Consider the following 22,357-nt stretch of genomic DNA (forward strand, 5'->3'; position numbering starts at 1 on the left):
TGTTCTAATTGAAGGGCAATCATCTGACGTAACCAGCAGTTACATATGCTGTTTAATTGAATTTCTTTTGAAATGATATGGTATCTGTATTTCACCAGACCCTTACTTTTGTGAAGGGGCAGGCAGCACCAAACTAGTGTAAGGCAGAGGGCAGACACAATTTAAGTGCTGCTATAACATGTTTTGTTCATAGTGTAGTCAGTGACATTAAGCATAATAATGTTTATTGTTGCTTTGTCTAACATGTGAAGAGTTGGGAGCATGCATGACTTACATAAAATGAAAAGTTTTCAAAAAAGCCAAGCATACCATTATAAAGCTTCTTGATCCAATTGTCCAGTAAGCCCCATCCAACCTAGTTTTGTATAAAATAGCTGACTGTGTTATCCAAAAGTTTCTTGAAGTAAAGTAGTACAGAGGAAAGCTTTCCAACATGTCAGAATGTGACTGTATGTGACTATTGAAGTATATACCCATAATGAGGAATTGTACATGTTCATAATTTAATTTGTTTATTTTCAGGTATCTTCTTAAAGTTTGTGAATAACCTTACCATCTACTAGTATAATTTCTATATTCTTTCAACAACAATGTTCAGATCAGAGATAAGTAAAGATCATTCATTTATGGTTCAAATACTCTAATAGAGCATACACCAGGGCCAATCTAGAGTAATTTGAGATCCTATACATTTTTGTCCCATTAACAGTTTTGAAAGTGGACTCATACTGCATGTACTCATAGTTTGCATGGATGGAGTCTCTGTAATATTCTGTATTGATATAACGCACAAGTTTAAGCATCCATGTACGTAGTTAATGTATTTCCTTCAACAACCTCATATATGACATACTGTGTTGTAATATCAGATGTACTGTATGTGTACATTATTGCTTAATTATATGGGAAATGATTCATTAAATGCATGCATGGGAGAAATATTTAATATGAGTTATCAATGAATTTTAAATTATACTTTGTAATTTATTTACAGATGTAGACGTGGTATCTCCTGAGTTGATGGATCCAACCAATCATTGATATTATAAACACAACAACATAATGTAAATGTGGTGTGGATGGTAAGTTAAACATATTACTTCTGTTTCCTTCCCTTGTGATACTGTTACCTATATACAGGCTCCACTACTAAACCAGTGTACTTCCCGTCAACATTACAATGGATCAACATTTACTAATAGTCCAATGATCACACCTAACATCTCATCAATCAGTACCTCAGACTACATCACTGGTCACCCACTAGCTAATACACACTACACCATCACTGTGATGTCATTGTATAGTGATGGACCTGATGGAGTTAGTAACCAAATGACTATCAGTAAGTTGACTGGTATAGTTGAACTGAACTCTTGTGTGCCGGTTTACTCACAAAAGAATTTATTGGGATAAATAAAGCCCCTTTAAACTGAGATTACTCTAATAGAGCATAACCTTGTTGACAAATTACTCTAATAGAACTACTCTTGTTCAGTTAATTGTGTATGTGTAGAATTGACCCTTCTTCTATTCCCTGACACTTTGAGGTTATGATAAAGTGTTCTCATAGAGGTTTCAGATCTGTACCCTAATCCTGACTGTAAATACATACCCACAATGAACAGTGGTTTTGTTGGGGGATTCCACTTTACCAGTTTAATACTGTAAACTGTTTAATTTTTAGGCACCTTCTTACATATATAACCCCACCATCTACTGGTACTATTAGTGTCATGTCAGTTACTGAGATCACTGGAGACGATCCAAGTCACCAAGTGTGTACCAGTTGTACTAGTTCTCAACCTGTTACTATAGTGGGGGATGGTCCACTTGTTATATCAAATCTTATTGGTGGAGATTATACTGCTTGTTGGAGATGGTGACTGCATCCAGTAGTCATAAAGATCATCAAAGGACAATGGTATGTGTGACTGCTTATAACAAGTCAACAAATATTTCAGTGTACAAGTATGGACGATATAATGCAAAATGATTTTAACATTTAATGGGTATGACATCACCTATAATATTCTGAGTGTTCAATTAGAGTGTTTTAAATTTTTAGTAGCTAACAAAGTTGTGTGGAGTTATGATACCTTAGCATCAATTATATGGATGAAATTTCATTGAAGGTTGTGTATCACATAAGAATGGAGGGTGTGGGTGGTAGCAGTGATATTACCCAAGGTTTCAAAATGATAGTGATTGTAGGTTATTCCACTAGAACTAACTGGACACAGTAGAGCACAAAAAATTGCACATTTCACTTTACTGTTCATATTAATGGCATCATCTCCAATCACCCAACTGTCGTTCATGTACAGACATTTAGACATGTATTACATGTATTAGGGGCTATTTGTGGAAGTATACCAGACTATATAGTATGTATGTACATGGATCCTGAAAAACAGCTAAAAAATGAAAAGTGGAATTTTTCTAATGAGAATTAACATTTCAGCCAACTAGTGGTGACAGTAAAAGTGTCAACAACAGACATGTGTGGTTTAGCTCCATTACAAGTTTAGGAAAGGATTGTAATGGATACTACATTTTTGTGGCTTCCTAATAGGAAATGTATGGTGGAAATTTTGATTGACCGTAAATATTGTGTCAGGCATTTGAACAAAAAGATTTTAAAATATTTTTAGCGGGTCAAGTAGTACTACAAATAAGCCAAATTTCAAGATCATGTGTAAATCAAATTACATCCGTGAGTTATTAAATGTTTTTGAGGATCCACTGGCAGCTCAACACGTACATACTACATAACCCACATAGTTTCTTCAGACATTGTGCAGCTATAGTTATACACCTTGTTCACACTACAGGTACATCACATGTATACTAGTGGAAATTTAATCCCTACCTTTTTTCATGGCAATACTCTGTATATCCGAATTAAATGTCCACTGGATAGCCACAGGTGTCCCTTGTTTCATTGCTCTTTATTTATATGATTTCTACAAATTTTTGTACTTAGAGTATGCAATCACAGAACCTACAACATATTAAAGAATAGTGTTTTTTTGGCTTTTGTTGGTCACAAAAGAGCGACATAAAAGAGCAGCACCCCCTAAGAGAAAGATCTTATATTTCTCTTTAAACAGCTACTTAATTTTCTCCGTAACTAAATAAAAGATTATCTTTGAAGTTCTAAAATCTAAAAGTTTTCCTGGGGACAAACTCTACTGTGTAATTTTCATTGCTAAAGTTTCCCCCACACTTTGGGCTACATTACCTCCTATAAATCTAGGTACTATTGGCAGTGGAATGCATAACTATCCTTAGTTTAAAAATACTACATGTTTTTAGGAGTAGACAATGATAACCTTATAATGCTGGGTAAATTAACCATCATTTGTGGCTAAATTTAGATGTATATACGATACATCAATAGATTTATCAAGACAAATTTTCAGAGATTATGGATTTGAATTTTGCTTCATAATAAGTGTAGCCATGATGTCCATAGTAAGCTGAAGACCATGATTTTGAGCATTGGTTGGTGTATCAACAGAAAATATTTGAGCAAGTTATATGGAGACTATATGTGACTGAATTTGACAAAACAAGGCTTTGACGCACAAAGCTTTGTTAGGAGATATGGCGATTTTAAGGAATCATTGTGTAATAACTTCCCAGTGCCTACAACTGTGCAAACAAAATTTGCACCAATTGTTCATCTGTCCACTAGCTATCACTGAGTGGGTGTATACATTTCTGATACCCAAAATTTGCCCTGTTTTGAGCAGCTTTTTTCGAGCGGGTAATAATATCACAGGTGGTAGTAATAGGGTGGGAGGGTGGGGGTGGACGGTGGTCTTAATATACGGGTATAAAATGAAATAAGAAGACGATTGGAATCCAGAGGCCAAGTTTGGGCTCTGCATGACCCTCCATGGCCCTCAAATTACTCCAAATTGACTGAGAACACTATTGGCGAGCTCTCTGTGAAGTCCCAGCTCACTACACACCATTATCACAAAGCCATGGCCATTTAATGGTGCCAATCTCACACTCGTGGCTTTGACAGGGTCGGAAGAAAGCTGCTACAGAAACCAGACTTGTCAGTGCTGAAGGAAGTACAGTGTGAAATATGATAGTGTATTAGACCAGCAATCCATTTCTGGTAAAATCGTAAGTTTGATTTTGTGTGTGTGGAAGCCTTGTTATGTGAAATCCGGTCACATATAGGGTTTTCAAGACCACTCAAGGTCAAAGAAATATATATCTGGGAAATTGTCCAAGAATAGCCATTTCCAAAGACTTGTGTTCCAGCTGGCCCATGTTACTTTTAAAGTAGCTAATACATGTCTTCAGAACTCACTCGTGACCTGAGCAAACTAGTGACATGGTCAAGGGCATGGCTGTGGTATAAATATGTAGTGTATTGATGTGGTTATCCATTCATGGTGAAAAGTCAACTTCAACAATTTGGTAGCTGTACATGTAAAAGCCTTTAGAAGACATAACCACTTTTAGTAACATACAGCTAGATTAATGTTGGTGTGATTTGAGCATTTCATCAATAACAAAAAATTACCCAGATCTGGCCTGTATGGAAATCCCCAAATTTGCAGATGAAAGCAAGTAATCAAGTTTGCCTGTAAACAAACATACTTGTTTGCTAATTCTGTCAGTCCACACCCTAACGATGGGCGCCACTGTTAAATGTGATGTAACACACCCTGACCACATGATACAGTGTGTGTACCACTAAAGTATATAAACAAACCACTTAATCTGAACATAGAAGCCATAGTTAGTGTTATTCATCCCTGAGGGATGAATAGCATTAACAGTTATTCATCCTTATTCTTGAGCTATTTTCAGTTGAATTGGTTGAGTTTTGTTTATGAAATTTGGTCAGTGAAAAATGGCTGTGTCTATCTGTGTAGCTTTGTGTCTACTATCTTCACTATGTTCAAGTACAGCTGGTAAGTGTTACTGTAATTTGTGTTATTTTGTGAATACTATGCTCCTGGTATACATTGTAGTTAACAATGATTGCATCAACATACTGTGTAGATATTAATAATCAATCACTACTATAGTTTATTATTGTCTTGATATAATATTTTGTTGCTTTCTATGCTACAGCAGAAAATTTAGTTAAAGCCTGTGTGTCATTTGATGCTAACCTTGATGCCTTTCTTAATGTCCAATGGAATGTAAGTATTTTATATGCACAGTAAAGCATTTAGCAGTGTGATGATGTGTATACGCTGTAACAATAATATGCTTTGGATATAGAATGAATGTATCTAATGTAGGGATGGGCAATTATTCAATTATCGTGATAATCGTGACTATTTTATTGGCAATAATCGATATCGTGTACTTTTCATTGACTAGCGATAATCGAAACTGGAAATTATTGTGCAATAATCGTGATAGTCAGAGAAATATTTGTAAATATTCATTGTAATTTTTCCATTTAATTGACAATTCATAATGTGTTTAGTGTTTCATCACAAGAGTTGAGTGGACAATAATCGTGATAATCTATTTATTCATGCCAATAATCGTACAGCGAAATATCAATATCGCCCATCCCTAAACTAATGTTGTGATGATTGTACAGATAGGTATATGTATAGGTATATGTATGTACTATATATGATTATTGGATACATGTAGTTAGTATACACTTACTGTACATATTAATGGTTCACCTGTATAATTTATGGTGAAATTCAACTACCCACTGTACATATAAGGAGATTAGGTCAGTAATTACCTAACAATGTATTTGATTATCATAACTGCTAAGTAAACTGTTATTGTATGGTGTCATTAATATGGTCTATGTAGTTTACTAATAGTACAAATATCACTATCAATGGGATGAGCCAATTGTACAATGGAACTAATGCTACAGATATACCATTAACTATCAGGAGAGATACTGAGGCTGTTAGTGTGATAGTATGTGACCAAAATAATAAATCATCTTGTCAAGTAGTAACTCACGGTGAGTAGCTAGCTATTATGTGTTGACTGGTCATTTTAATTTTTCCATGCAGCCACTGAATATTTATATGATGTTACATGGAGAAGGATAAATAATAACACATTGGAATTTACATGTGAAGTGGCTTGTAGAACACCATCAATTGCAGGGTGTAGTGTTGTGCTTAGTAATCCTGGTGGAGGTGGAATGTCTAATGTCATTACTGGACTAATTGAAGATATCAGGCCACGTTTTGTTACTGTTGTTATTAACAATGTGGACCCAATCATATCTTATGATTATCGTGCTAGTGCTCTTGTCATAGTGAACAGTACAATATTTCCTTCTAATATTGTGAGAAGAGTAATACCTGCACAGATAATATCTTTAACCACATGTAAGTGGCTAATCTGCATAGGTAAAATATATTGTCATAGTAGAAAAAGGCATTGGGTATCTATATGTGTAGTAGTTGTATAAGCTGGATGTTATTGTACTGCAGTATTGTACTGTCAATCACCACAGCATACAAGGTACACATTCACCCATATGATGCATGTGCTATGCAGTTAATGCAGAGCTACTTACTACTGCATATCAAACAGTACGATAGACCAGAAAAATGTCCAGCTAAGATTCCAACGTGTTGTTCTTCCATTATTTGTCGCTTCAGCGAAGAAGGTACGTGCTACTATCTGTGGTAATTCTCCCTATTTAGAATTCAAGCAGTAGAGAATTCGATCTGATACAGTGAACTGTTGAGCTAAAGTAATCACTTCCTATGCCTGTTGCCCTTTCTCTGGTAAGACACAATCTTTGAAAATACAATATGATGGGGCGCAATTCAGGATCTGCTAACTGTTGTGAGCCCATTAGTTAGTGGCTACCCGAACTTTTCACCTCTGAAAATTAACAATAACTTACTGAAAGAAACTCACTTCTATCTTAGCATGTAGAACAATCAGTCATGGCAAAATTTCCTACAAATGTGACTATTTTTAATAGCGCCTAATTCTACTGTAAGCATGTCAAGGTAGTAATTCGATTGCAAACGAGATGAAGTCAGTTGCAAAGGTGACGATTTCAATAGCAAAAAACCTGTAAAAGTAGACTAACATTGCTGTCCAGTGCATCAGTCTGACCACTTTGCAGCCAGTTGAATGTGCAAAAAATGATTGAGATACACTAATAGAGCAGTTATCACAATATACTCTAATACAACAGTCATCGCTATACTCTAATAGAGCATTCAGTATAGAATATAGCCACTTTTCTCTTCATCTAAAGTAATCACCTTTTGAAAGTTCCAGTGAGCCATCTGCATGGCATTGCATTGATAATTGATCATACTTGTCATGCGTTAGCATTTTTACACTCAAAAGTGTTTTTGTATCTCAAAGAACTAAACTCACTTTCAGAATATTTTATTATTTTTATTATTAGCACTTTACAGTGACCAGCACTGAAGGTCTGACAACAACATGTTATCATGAAAGTAAAATTAACTAGCTATACTACTAGTGATAGATGTAAAATTGAATTAATTGATACTGTAGCACAAAATTACATAGAACCTTGATGCTAGCAAAAAGGCAGAAAGATACTTCGTAAAATAACAATAACCTCCAGATGCCATTTCAGAGGGTCTATTTTCCTGGGTGAGCATACCACCAAGCCCCCTAGCTTGGCATACTACTTGTCACATGCACTTGAGTATCACTTATAATATCCAAGGAGCCAAGTGCATTAATACTGAAGGATAAGTAACATCAGTAGTCCTTGTCTGTGATCTACAGTAGGCTGGGTATGAAACAGTTGGGGCAAGGGTTGCCCACACATCTGATACATTCCCATATGAAAAGACACAGTAGGTATGACAAGGGATGAGGGTACCTTTACTGATGTCTCTGCTTTGCTCATGTAGTGGCTGAATGTATAGGTTTGTTAACTATTGAGGTGCGGTGATAACAACTTTACTGACAAGAGTGGCAATCAGAAGTACTAGTTGGGACAGTTTGGCCAGACTGCAAAGAAGCTGCTTTCTGAGGATCTACCATAGTAGAAGGTAAGAGCCAATTAACATTACTGGCTTCACTAGACAATCTAATCCATAAGGCCTGCTCAGTCACAGGTGGTCTCCTAATCCCTTTCAATTACTTCTATACTGTCTTCTCTAAAGTAATTGACAAATCAGTCAAATTCTCGGTGTCAGTCACAACTTTCTGTAATTTTGAGATTCTGTAGGCACTGAAGAAGGTTGTTGGCTGAACAGTTTATTGTGTAGAGCCAACTTTGACATTCTCTACTTGGTAGCAACTAATGATTCCTTCAACTGCTGATTCTGAACCGTTGCTGTTTTCTCTGCAGCTGAAAGTACTTCCTTATAATCAAGCAACACTAACCTGGTGTGTTCCTCTATCAACTGCTTGATACTAAGGATTGCTGTAATTCCAACAACTTATCTTCTGGCTGACCAAGATGTTTTACTGGGAAGTTGAGCTTGTCAGTAAAGGGTTAAGGATGAAGTTGTTGAAGCCTTTGAATGTTCTGGGACTGAAGCCTTTGGGCCTGAAATTTCAAGAAAAGGTACACTAGCTCTCATCCTGAAGCTCCAATTGTTGAATGCCATCAAATATTTGTTTCACTACTAAATTGTACATTCGTTGGCTTACGGTTCATCTCCTTGAGCTTGCCTTCTATCATTATTTGAAGGTCATCAAGTGTAGGAATATTCTGAGCCTGTGACAGTTTATGAATCTGTAAGATATTTAGTCTAGTGTATGTGGAGTTTAATGATAAACTTCTATCATACAGTACGGTAGTACTGTATATTAGGGATCATGGAGATTTGGGTTTTCCTAGCCAAAAAATTCACCCAAAAACCAGCTTCACAACTCCATCCTGGCACCTTGGCAGTATTGGTTATGCATAACCAATCCCAAAAGTGCCTTCAGTATGATCCTAAAAGCCTCCAATAAACTGTTACAAAATTTAAAAAAAAAATGATTCAATGGAATTTTCTACTGACTAACTACCTGCCTGCCTGCCTGCCTGCCCACCCACCTGCCTGCCTGCCCACCCGCCTGCCTGCCTGCCTGCCTGCCTTCAGGCAAGCATAACTCAATAACGGCTAAAACTATGGACTTGATTTTTCACTGTTGGATGTTGCTTCATCCCGAGACATGCCTTTTGGCATACCGCAGTATGTACAATGCACGCATCATGGACTTACCTTTATCCTCCTTTGTGTCCCATCTCTTTTTGCTGACAGCCCAAGGTGTCGATTCCGCAGTAGCACGATGCATGGCTTCCCTACAGTACGTTTGTAAATGGTAATTGTCCATTTTTCCATGGTGAGGAGGAGGAATACCTGCCTACGGTGAAACATAACAGTAGAGCAGTTAGATGATGAACTAATTTATCATTGTTAGGTTAGCAGTTAGATTTGCCTCTTACTACCCTTGTAAGAGGAGGAATACCTGGACTGATAATACAATGTAAGAGGCAAATCAACGTACTCATTAGCTACAGTAAATTACATCGTACAAAAAGGCAATGGGTATCTGTATGTTATGTAAATAGTTGTAGCAGCTGACAATTAATATGTCATATTCAATAGTATCTCTGCATTAACCATTCAGTAGCACTGTAAAAATATCAAAGATACCGAAATATCATATCACACCATTTTCCTGGCGGTGGTGGAATGTCAAGTGTCATTACTGGACTAATTGAAGATATAGGACCACGTTTTGTTACTGTCGTTATTAACAATGTGGACCCAATGAGATCTTATTTGTATTCTGCTAGCTAGTGCTCTTGTCATTGAAAACACAACATTCATCACTTCTGATGTGAAGTGATGTCATAAGAAGAATCATATCTGCCCTGATAATATCTTTAACCAGTTGTAAGATAGCAAATCTAAACATTATTGTGCTATATACAGTAGATAAAGACAATGGGTTAGTACCGTATAGCCAGAAAAGTTGGTGGGAGTAAAATTTGGCAATGAGTGGTGTTTCAAACCAAATCATTGAATCTGTATAAGCTTTACTAAATTTGCCAACCTTTTTTCTTGTCAAAATCCTATGGTGGAAAATTCACCTAAGTTTCCTCCCACCAAACTTTCAGCTATACATTAGTAGTTGTAGCAGCTATTATATTGTAATATCATTGGACTGTCAATAACCGCACTATACAAGGTACAGTACACAACCTTGAATAGGTGACTACCTACACAGGATACATGTACCATACAATAACAGTGCTACTGATGGCTAATGTAGAGCTACTATTGAATATGACAGTGGTAATTAATAAAATTGTGCCAAGAGCACTTGCTAGCTAACACTGTATATAGTGTAGCATGTATGTAACTTGAGTTAGTATAAACTGGATACTGAATTGTTATCAGCTACTTTGAGAGATGAAACATGGAACACCTAGTCAAACATTTAAAAATGTTCACAGCAATGTATTTTTGGCCAGATTGCAACTCCCATTCATGTATGGTGTTAAGAATATTGTAGGGATACATGTAAGTCTCATAAAATAAATTTGACTGAAAGTTGCTCAGTGATCAGCAGTAAAGAAAGAAAATTTCTTTTAATCATTACGATACTGACATTTGCTCTTATACAAGCCCAGTGTAAAGTAGGTCATGAAAGAAACCAGTGGTGCTTTTCCTAAAACAAATAAGAGCACAGAATCTATTCAACCAAGTTGTAAACATTAGTTTTACACTTACATAGATATCAGCTGATTTAATAGTAAATGTTTACATGTAGATGTACTGAGCCATATTAGTCAACCCTCATAATTAGTAGCACTACGTCTACGTGTATATTGTAGACTGATCGCTACCATGTTATCAAGATGTTATGATGACCTCTGTCATTTTCTCAAGCCTAACCAAAATCAATGTCCCTATTAAAATGGTAGAAATCATATTTCAGGTGAACCCCACACTGGCGAGAATCTTGTAAAATTTCCTTATTTATTTGTATGGTCAACAGTGTCACAGTAAGCATTTACAAGTGTTTACTCAACACTCCTAACAGTTCGTATGGTAGCAGTGTCCTGTATGTTGCTAACATGTTATGTTTAGTGAAGCTAGCAGTGTAGTGTTACTGATTCTGAACTTTCCTATTTGTTTGTATACAACTGACTGAAGTCTGAATTTCTTTTGTCCATGCTGGACTCAATGATAGTTTAATTCTGCAGTAGCTAGCATGGCTTACAGAGCCAAAGGGACTCCCCCAGCTGTGACACCATGTATGTGCCAGAGACCAAGACCAAACTTTTTTCTGAGAGCTGCCCTCTAGATTCACAGACCAGCCATATGACAAGCCATTCTTGTACAAAACATACATTTGATTAAGACAATGCTGGATATGATAGCTATATGCTACAAGTTACAACAATGACATCACAGTGCAGCAGGTTTCATTAATGAAATGATGACTTGTACTGCTGCATCTTGAGCTCAGCTACATCATATAGCAGCTGGCCCAGATCCCCTGATCATTTTGTTTGTTGGTCTGTATGCAATGTAACAGCCTGTACATGTTTAAAATAAATAATGTTGTAAATAACAGTATGGACTGACGTGTTCTTCATACTACGATATTATACTACTAGCTAACTATGAAGTACTACACATATTTCACTAATTCACTTCATTCTGGCATGTCATACATGAATCTGCAGTAGTGGAAGTAGTATTGATTTTGATTTGTTTACATATTGAGGAGCTTGTTATAACAAAACCACTGAAATAGTAGCATCACTGCATAGAACCAGCTGACATAAGCTTTGTAATATTAAAACCGCTGCATTTAATTAAGCCAATCAGTGCTCCTTTTGACAATATCAACTTATCGTGCGGGTGAAACAGTTATAGATGGGCAACTGTTGAATGCTTTTGTAAGTATAGAAACACTGGCTAAGAGCTAACAAACATAAAGTTGAGCACCAATGCTACCAAGGCATAATATTGTATATTACTCCGGGTCAATCCATGCCATCCCACCACCTCATTATGTAGTGCCAGGCTAGTGGCACAGCTAATTGGTTCACACTGCAATTTATCCCTAATTGTGCATTCCTGAATGTAGGAGTGATGAAGGGGTGTCATGGCTTACAAGCATATTATTATACACATGCTATCTGAAGACTCCTTAGCCAGTACCACACACACACACTTTTATGGGACACTGTTTGCAAGAAAAGATCAAGATACTCTAATAGAACAGTCAGGATATGGATACTCTAATAGAGCAGTCACAGTATTCAGTAGCAAGTTACTTAGCTACGTATGTGTAGTTATATTTAATTGGTGGAGAGCAGCCATTGTCAGCAGGCTGTGACCTTTTTTTTTTCTTTTTTTTGGTCTTCAACTTACAGCTGGCCTGGCCCCCTCACTCTTTGGCTTGCTCCATGCACCGCCCCTGGGTAAATATAACTAGTTTTTCTATGTTCACAACACTATTAAACAACGTGATGAATTTCATATCTTACTGTACCTTTCTAACATTTTTAGAGATCATACATACAGCTGTAGTCAAACAGGGAAAATATTTGTTTAGCACATTTCATAAATCCCCAGTGTAGTATGTAAATGCTTAAAGTTACTTGTAACATTGCTCTATGTATTATAGTTGTTATTAAAAAATTTTTTGTTGCTTTCAGTAAACATTTCACAACCTGCTACTGATGTGGTTAACGTGTGTCAAGGAGACAGTGTAACCTTAAGGTGTAGAGCAATCTTCAGGGGTGTTCCAGTACTTGGTTCATGGGATAGGAATGATACACTAGTTAGTGCTCAAAACAACACACCTAATCACTTCATTAAATTCAATTCAGATGGTCAAGGACTAACAGATCTCATCATCACTGATATTGGACTAGAAGACAACAACACTCTATACACATGTCTTCATAGTAGTATTCCTAATAATGACAGTGTCTTACTTGTTGTGGAAGGTATACTAATTGTATTTAAGTGCATTTTACATACACGATAACAGGAACAACAATACTGTGATTCCCACACCTGCATAGCTCCATGATTCCTCATCCAAATGAAGCAATTTTACTACCTGCTGTGTTGGGTACATATAATATCCTATTTGGATGAAATCACTCCAGTCATTCCTGAGATACACCACTGTAATAAATGACCAACGTTTTGGCTTTTGTTTCTTTGTTTTTCTTCATTTTGTGTAGCATTAGTACTGGCCATGGAAATGTAATTTTTCAACAACTGCAAATGTGTTTATACCTATGTGTCTATAATGTAAACACAAGATTCAAACCATATTGAGATTAGTGAAATCATCAATAGTATAAGGATGGTTGGTCTGTGTTAAATTATTTCTAAAATCAACACAAAGAGTGCAGAAATTAGAATAAGCATGTACAGTAGTAAACTTAAAATTGAGCAAGGGAGCATGACAAAATGTATATATAGCTTAGTTGTAGTTATAGCACTAATATGTTTTCAGTTGAGGAAATGCATAACTGCTATATAATATATATCTAATCCAAAACAGCCAAGCTGTAAAAAAAGAGTGCAGCCCTGAGAAAGGCTATGGTGAAAAAAGATGTGAAATCCAAGGTGGCGCCAAGAAATGGCTGTGGTGGTAGGTTAATGGTAAAAATTTAATAATGACAATTCAGGTGAATTTGGTGCCGCTTGGTCTTGGCACAAAATTCACCTGAATTGTCGTTATTAAAATTTTTACCATTAACCTACCATCACAGCCATTTCTTGGCCGCCACCTTGGATTTCACATCTTTTTTCACCATAGCCTTTCTCAGGGCCGCACTCTTTTTTTACAGCTTGGCTGTTTTGGATTAGATTTCACTTCTTTTTGTATTTGTATACCCCAAAGCTGGCCTATGGCCGGCTTTGGGACTTTTTTAACCTATCTGTTTTTCTTTACTACAAGAAGAAGAAAAGATGAAGCAGGGTGATTTCTTTGTAGCTGACCTCCCTGCAAGGTGATCCTTCTAGCTGATCTCTCTACCGGATGACTTGTTTGTAGCTGAACTCTCTACAGGGTGATTTGTTTGTAGCTGAACTCTCTACAAGGTAACTTCTTCTAGCTGATCTCTCTACATGGTGATTTGTTTGTAGCTGAATTCTGTATAGGTGATTTGTTTGCAGCTGAGCTCTTTAAATAATGGTTTCTTTGTAGCTGAACTCTCTCAAGGTAATTTCTTCTAGCTGATGTCTTTACAGGGTTACTAGTTTGTAGCTGAATTCTCTACATGGTGGTTTCTTTGTAACTGAACTCTCTACAAGGTAACTTTTTCTAGCTCATCTTTCTACAGGGTGATTTATTTGTAGCTGAATTCTGTACAGGTGATTTGTTTGCAGCTGAGCTCTTTAAAGAATGGTTTCTTTGTAGCTGAACTCTCTACAAGGTAACTTCTTCTAGCTGATGTCTCTACAAGGTCACTAGTTTGTAGCTGAGCTCTCTACATGGTGGTTTCTTTGTAACTGAACTCTCTACAAGGTGACCTCTTCTAGCTGATCTTTCTACAGGGTGATTTGTTTGAAGCTGAACTCTCTACAAGGTAACTTCTTCTAGCTGATCTCTCTACAGGGAGATTTGTTTGTAGCTGAACTCTCTACATGATGGTTTCTTTGTAGCTGAACTCTCTACAAGGTAACTTCTTCTATTGATCTCTCCACAGGGCGATTTGTTTGTAGCTGAACTCTCTACATGGTGGTTTCTTTGTAGCTGAACTCTACAAGGTGATTTTTTCTAGCTGAACTATCTCTTTCCATAGTTGCATGAACTCCCTACAAGGTAACTTCTTCTAGCTGATCTCTCTACAGGGTGACTTGTGTGTAGCTGATCTCTATACAGGTTTCTTATTTCTAGCTGATCTCTTGAATTCTCTTCAGGGTGACTGCTCTATTAGGATGACTGCTCTATTAGAGTATCTCGATCTCGCACTTGCTGCACCAAGTTGGATTTCGTGTTATAACTCCGTGGCTTTAAGTCTGATTCTTCTACACCATAGATGAGCCTTTCTAAGATGATTACTCCATCTGTACAACGATTTTCAAAGCATTACCCCAAGCGGTTTATCTTGTAGGCGTGGCAAGCAGTCGTTTTTTTTTGTTAGCTAATCTCGATTGCGTAATTGTTACACAATGTTGGTTTTTTCGTTGTATCTTCCTGTTTTTTAGCTCGATTTCTTTCAAACCACAAAAGGTTTGAGGTTCAATAGTTAACCTATTCACCCACCGATTTTCAGCTACTTCCCATGCGCGGTTTACCCTGTAGGCGTGACAACATATTGGTGTTATTTTTCGTGAATAATCGCTCATAACTCTGCCTGTTTATTGTATTCCAGCCAAAGTTGGTACCGAGATGCGCCTTTATATCCCCCTTCTGTGTGTCAAATTTCAAGGCAATCGGATATGGCGTTCGAGTTTTATAGCAGTTTTTGTAAGTGTGCGACAAGAAAAAGAAAAATAAGAAGAAAAAAAAACGAAGAAACTGAGCCAATTTTTGAAGTCGCATATCTCGGGAACGTGCGAAGCGATTTCGCTCAAATTTGGAATGTGGAGTGCTGCAGTTGGAGGGCATGTCCACAGCAAAAATCGTCTTGTTTCATCAAGGAAGCACAGAACTACGGAGGTGCGAAAATTGCGTTTTCTTTCTTCCTGTCAATATACTCACGGGTGTTACGCGCCGGCTTCTTGGGCCGCACGACACACTATCGTGTGTCTTGATTTTCAGCTCGTTGTTCTAAGCGGTTTGCCTGGTAGACACGAAAACTAGTAGTTTTTTATTCATAAAAATCGATCGCGTAATTTTGACACAGGTCGGGTTTTGTGTCATATCTCCATGGTCTTTATCCCAATTCCTTTCAAACCACAAAAAGGCACTCCTACGATGGTTGCTCCATCTACATATCAATTTTCAACTGATTCCTCAAAGGAGTTTACCCTGTAGGCGTGACAGACCTTCGACCTTATTTTACGCAAATAATCGGTCATAACTCCGTGAATGTTCATCGAATTCCTACCAAAGTTGGTACAGAGATCCGCCTTAATGAGCCCTTTAAGTGTGCCAAATTTCAACCCGATCCGAGCACGAATTCGTGTTTTATGGCGGATTTTGCGAAGTGTGCGAAATGAAGAAGATGAAGAAGTAGAAGAAAAAAACGAAGAAATTAAAACGACATTTTGTTCGCTCCTATCTCGGAAATGGCTGGAGCGATTTTCTTCAAATTTGGTGTGTAGACTCCCCTAGCTGGCCGGCACGTCTGTAGCAAATTTGGTTCCAATCGGATAAGGGATCACAGAGCTACATAGGTGTGAAAATTGCGTTTTCTTTCTTCCTGTTAATATACTCACGGGTGGCACGCCGGCTTCTTGGGCCGCACGACACGCTACCGTGTGTCTTAATCTGTATAATACTCCCAACAACTCAGACAATCCAGTTTCAACATTTTTCAGTTCAGTTGTCACTTTTTGACACAATTGTCAAATTTTAAAACTCTAATCTTATTGCAAGCATGTACATACATACCCAGCCATGTATATGACTGTTAGGCCTGTATCAAATATGCCAGCATAGTAAAAGGTATAATAGTATCATGCCTTTTATTATGCTGGCATATTTGACGCAGGCCTAGCATGTCAATTACAAAGTGACTGTTCTATTAAAGAGCATTGATCCAAGTAGCTACATATACAATGCATTTGAGTGCTCTATTACAGTTTGCAATTTCCACTAACTGCTCTATTTAGGTAGTACATAGACTATCAGTCAATTAAGCTCCTTATGCTGGCATAGCACTCTAGCATATTAGGTGGATATTTCAAACTATCCATGAAAATTGGATTGATATTCCCTAATACAAACTGCAATAGAGCATTCAAATGCATTGTACATAATAGCTTCTTAGATTGATACTCTCTAATAGAACAGTCACTTTGTAGTGAAATACTCTAATAGAGCATTCACTGATTAAAATGTTCCAAGATAATTGTAAGAAATGTTGCTAACGTAGGAGCATAATGCAAGCATAATGGGAACAGTGAAGAGCATAATACAGTAGGTGAAACTTTTCAGAAATTTCTGAAAGTATTTAGGGCAAAATTTTGAGCATATTGGACTCAGGCCTATAAATGACTGTACATATTTTAACAATGGTGTTCATTTTGAGTACTATCACTTCAATCCCACTGTAGGCAGTCCACCATCTCCAGGAGACATCACAATTATTGAAGGTTGTTTGAGTATTATTGCATCATGGGATCCTATCACTAGTGACCCAGTATGTGGACCAGTGTCATATGATGTGACAATATCACCATCTGATGGAGTAGTGATGATGAGAATAACTGACACCTCCTACAATTTCACTGGATTAATACCTTATACTAACTATAACATCACTGTGACTGGTAGAAATGATGCTGGTGTGGAGGAACCTGCTAGTGTGATAGTGAATGCTCCAATGATAGTAAATAGCGTTCCTCATGGTAAGTACATGTATTTAGTGCAGTGCACATACAGTCATGTATATGCTGTACATGTATACATGTGTGGATATTGTCTGTTTTCAATATTCAATACAGCATAATTCACATGTGCTTTGTAGAAATCATGTATTTGTAGAATACTAAAAAGGTTTAAATTAATAATATTTCACATAATTATGTAATACATGCAGCAATTTTCAAACGAGGAGGGTAGATATATCACAGCATTAGAAAGTAGAAGAGGATGATGATGCATGGAAGACACTGAATCTAAAGCTTGTACCATTTAGATGTCACCATGAACACTGGCAGTGATACCCACTTATAATTATTCATACATATACAGTTAGGTTATGGCCATGTCTACCTCACTGGGTCAGTCCTGGAGAGGATTTCTAGACCACAGAGCACTCTTCACACCTCCACAGAATTGTACAAATTCATTGAGTTGAGAAAAACAGATCAAGCAACACTGGACTATGGGTATTCCCATGAATAGATAAAGCATGAGTGTAGCTATAGTAACTATTTTTAGGTGTGAACTATGTTGGTTTGACTACATGTACAGTAGCACTGTAGCAAGTTTACATTGAGCTCAAACATGTACCTGATGAAGCCAACACTGTTTACATGTATGTATGTGTGTATACAAAAGATTAACAACTATAATTTTATTGCAACATACGTATGCGATATGTGTTTATATCAGCTATATGTGTATGTGTCTACAAAAATTGTAATTAATTCAGGATTAAGCCTGCATACCTTCCAGAGCATCACTCACATTCAAAGTGAATCAAATGAGGTTTTTTGCAAATGCACTATAGCACAAAATGTGATGATAATAAAGTTTGTATAATTGTATTCAAGGTACTAAAAGATGGATGAAATTAAACTTGTGCTTCTGATTAAGATAAATACTTGGCCATGTGTTGTGTGGCCCAAGAAGTCATCATGCCATGCCAGATAGGAAAAAACATGCAATAGAACAATTTTCACTCATTTGCCTCTTCATGATTGAAAATCCCTAATGGGCAATGCAGTGCAATTAAATGTTTCTAAATGTTTTTGTACATTTTACTTTTTGGATGGTAAAATGCAAATATTTAACTTGATTATTGTTATGACACAGCAAGTGGGTGTGGTTAGTAGCACAAGGAAAATATGAATATTGCATTAGTTTGTCATGTGAACAACAACTCAAATCAATTAGTTTAGCTAAGTAGATTTAGCAATTTAAAATGTCCCACACATGATCAACTGTCTTTGAACAGATGATTATTGAGGAAAAAGATGGCCATCATCATTCCAATAGGGTTGATTAACTCTTATTCCAATAGTATAGTTTACATATACTTGCCTACGTAAAGTAGGTCATGTTTCTTTGCTTACGGTGTGGCTGTTTACATGTAGCTATACATATTGTACAGTAGTACTATACGTAGCTTATAATTATGTATAAAAAATTCTTTTCACAGTGAGGAATTTAAACACCAGAACAACCAAAGATACAATCACAGTGATGTGGGATGTTGCTATTTGTAGTGGAATTGTAACTTATTATGTGACATTATCTGATGCCAATGGAACTGTAATCACTTCTGTCGCTATCAGAAATTTTCTACAATTCACTTTTACAGATTTGATGAGCAATACATCGTATGCTGTAGCTGTGTTAGGTGCTAATGAATTTGGTAATGGAACAACTGAAATGACAATTGTAACAACTGCAACACTACCACAAGATAGTGAAGGTACTAACCTATACATGTAGTTTCTCCAATTTTGAAGCCCTGTGTCATTTACAATATGTACTAGTGCACACTTAGCTACCGCAATTTGCTTTTTTTTTGTTTTAGTATAATTTTTTGTATGAAAAATTAGTACGAAAATTTCTTGCATGAAAAATTTTATACAAGATAGAACTACTCTAATAGAGCAGTCATTTACATAAATCATACGAAAATATTTTTACACGAAACTTTTTATCACAAAAATTTTTATCATGAAAATAAAGCAAATTATGATATTCCTTATACTTCTAGTTTTAAGAATCAAACTCTCTGCATCTTCAGATAGCAATAGGTCTTCTCTTGCCATTTATTCATATCATGAGACTGAACATTAGCACAGGTGACCTCAATTATGGCCTCAGCTTATTAGTCAGTTACTATAATATGCATGGTAGGCTTTAGATTCATCACGTTACACTTTCTGGTGTTACGATGTATTTCCCACCCTCTATCCTCTCCCTTTCATGTTTTATGTGAATATCATTTATTTAAGCTTTCAAATACGCAATTTCTACAAACTATCCCACAGTACAGTCAGTTTGAACTATGCAATGTTGCTGAAACAGTCACCTACCATACAGGCAATGTACATACATAATCTATATACATGCTTATGCTTAAACTGGGATTTAATGTCAATTACAGCCAGCAGTTATAATATTGATTTAGCAGTTCTACACTACGCTAGATGCTACATCAGTGACAGATATATACGTGTACATGTCCACCCCATATCAAGGAGAACTACAAGCAAAATATTTATATTGTATTTATTCCATAGACACACCTGCATGGGCTGTTTCCTTCATTCACTCGTAAATCAGATTAAAAAATCTTAGCTTGTATATAACAGACATCCTTGTTACAATTCATGGATTTGTTAATTGTACGTAGTAAGCCTTGCTTGGAATCTCAAACAAGATCTTATAGATAAAGATAATAGAAGTTATAGTTGTAAGAATACATTGCTGTGTTTATGGAGTTAGTATTGCATGTATGTCAGGATGTGGATTACTACAACACTTGTTATAGGTATTGTTTTATAATTTCTGTGAGACTCTGTTCTGTTTCAATCGACATGATTATTATTCTTACTTTGGGAGAAATGGCCCTTACAAGAATGTAAATCCATGTGCCACTTAGAATGCAATTGCTTAGTTGTAATAGACACTTTTTGGTAAAAGGTTGTATAATCTATGTTATGTTTTAAAATTCTACAACCCTTAGTAAGGTGATACTCCTCAATGACAAGATATGTACAGTATGATTATATCAGTTACCTACTGAGGATAAAACAGAATCTAGCTACAGGTGTACTATATCAGATGATGACAATTGCCAAGATTCATAATTTCCTTTTTTTTTTTTCTTTAGGCAGGGTTTTATATACAGTAGGATCTCGATTATCCCAATCTTGATTATCCAAACCCTCGATTATCCAAACAGTGTAAGTGGCTGCTCTATTAGAGTATTTCGTCTTTAGGTGAACGTTCTATTAGAGTAAGTGTATGTTCTATTAGAGTAGTTGAACACAGTTCTGTATAAATGAATGGGCTTCATTTATTCAAAAACAAATTCACTTATCTGAATACTTTTATGATTGAACTGGCACATAGGTGTTCAGATAATGGAGGTCCTACTGTACTTAAACAAGTCATTTTGATATAATTCTGGAGGAAATTTTTTCCAGATACAGTGTAGCTTCCAATGCATGAAAAATACCCCCCCCCCCCCCCCCCCCAAAAAAAAAGAAGAAAACCCACTTTATGGTACTATCTTGTACAAGTAAGGCTTTCAAAATTTTGTTCATACAGGTATTGGTGAACCATCAGATGAGGATGGCCTCTCAACAGGAGCAACAGTTACTATCACTTCAGTGGTCACACTTGTTGTTGCTATACCAGTCACTACTATCATTACTATTATGTGTTACAAGTATTGTAGTGAGAACAAAGAAAAAAGTGGAACCAGTGATCAATTTATACCACTTGGACAACATGTCAAAATGGATGATAATCCATCTTATGCTATTACTCAAGTTGACCAGGACACTATCAAAATGGATACTAATCCATCTTATGATATTATGGACAAAGGAACTATCAAAATGGATACTGACCCAGCTTATGATATTATGGACAAGGACTCTATCAAAATGGATACTAATCCATCTTATGCTATTGTGGACAAAGGCACTATCAAAATGGATACTAATCCAGCTTATGACCTCATTAAATAATTGCACGTTGTACAGTCTGTGGTCATCATAATATTGTATGATGAACAAATGGATACATGCATTGAGATAATTATAACACACAACAGTGAAACCAGGTTCTCTAAAAGTCCATTACAGTGTAGCTATAGCACAGCAAAAATAGTGTTCCAATACTACATATTCTAACCCCGTCTTTATTCAGTATTGGAACAACTATTTTTAATAACTCCTTATAACGAGACAAAACGAACCTCAAATCTATAAATGACTCTAATGTTATTCACTACTGGGGGCTGTGGTCTGTTTTTGTTTGAGACAAGGTAGAATAATTGGACTATTAGTTCCAACACCATAACATAGACGGAATAAATACAGCCCGTATTTGTGTATGAATTATGCTGTGTAGGGAATATTTCTTCCAAACTTGATAAGGTCAAGAAATTATAATAAAGCCTTTTACAGCAAAAATTTGTACGTAGCAGTTTTCAGTAATGTGTATCATAGACCACTATAGAGACACAATTTGAAGTAATGTATAATAAAGACAAAGAAGCCAGAATTATCTCACCTGTTACAATTGTTATGGCGGTCTCCACTTTCTAGAATCTTCACTCAGGGGATCCAGGAGCTGGCAAGGGGAGGGGTACAAACAAGCTAAGTTGTATGTGGTTGAGGCCGGAGCAGATTCTCTTGTTAGTTGCTGTATTTTAAGCAGCAATGATCACTCCTTAGTAGGTTGATTTTTGTCATTATGGCCTTTGCAGATGGTTGTGTAGTCTTAAAAGGTTATGAAAGCTTAAACACCATAATTATTTTTAGAGGCATTTAGTACGTACAGAGGTGCCAGGTGACAGTTTCACAGCTGTTTT

General features: G+C 36.5%; 1 protein-coding gene and 3 long non-coding RNA genes across 4 annotated transcripts in view; 3 read left to right on the forward strand and 1 right to left on the reverse strand.

Moving 5' to 3' along the window:
- LOC136263742 (uncharacterized) overlaps nt 1-22,357 on the reverse strand; it is a 139,601-nt gene that overhangs the window by 94,324 nt on the left and 22,920 nt on the right. The window lies entirely within an intron of this gene.
- Nucleotides 1,025-1,802, forward strand: LOC136263817 (uncharacterized). Its single transcript, XR_010704802.1, has 3 exons — nt 1,025-1,082; nt 1,141-1,345; nt 1,688-1,802. It is a non-coding gene; the product is annotated as an uncharacterized lncRNA (long non-coding RNA).
- Nucleotides 4,829-5,917, forward strand: LOC136263824 (uncharacterized). The gene is made up of 3 exons (XR_010704804.1): nt 4,829-4,943; nt 5,107-5,177; nt 5,821-5,917. It is a non-coding gene; the product is annotated as an uncharacterized lncRNA (long non-coding RNA).
- On the forward strand, nt 18,961-21,574 carry LOC136263680 (uncharacterized). Its single transcript, XM_066058318.1, has 2 exons — nt 18,961-19,231; nt 21,085-21,574. The coding sequence occupies exons 1-2, from the start codon at nt 19,000-19,002 to the stop codon at nt 21,507-21,509; spliced, it is 657 nt and encodes a 218-aa protein (XP_065914390.1). The 5' UTR covers nt 18,961-18,999; the 3' UTR covers nt 21,510-21,574.

This window comes from Dysidea avara, chromosome 1 (assembly GCF_963678975.1).
Source record: "Dysidea avara chromosome 1, odDysAvar1.4, whole genome shotgun sequence".
Lineage (NCBI taxonomy): Eukaryota > Metazoa > Porifera > Demospongiae > Dictyoceratida > Dysideidae > Dysidea > Dysidea avara.

Coding starts and splice junctions, on each gene's coding strand:
- LOC136263680 (XM_066058318.1), top strand. CDS start 19,000: ATGTGGGATGTTGCTATTTGTAGTGGAATTGTAACTTATTATGTGACA. Junction 19,232..21,084: donor ACTACCACAAGATAGTGAAG/GTACTAACCTAT, acceptor TTGTTCATACAG/GTATTGGTGAACCATCAGAT.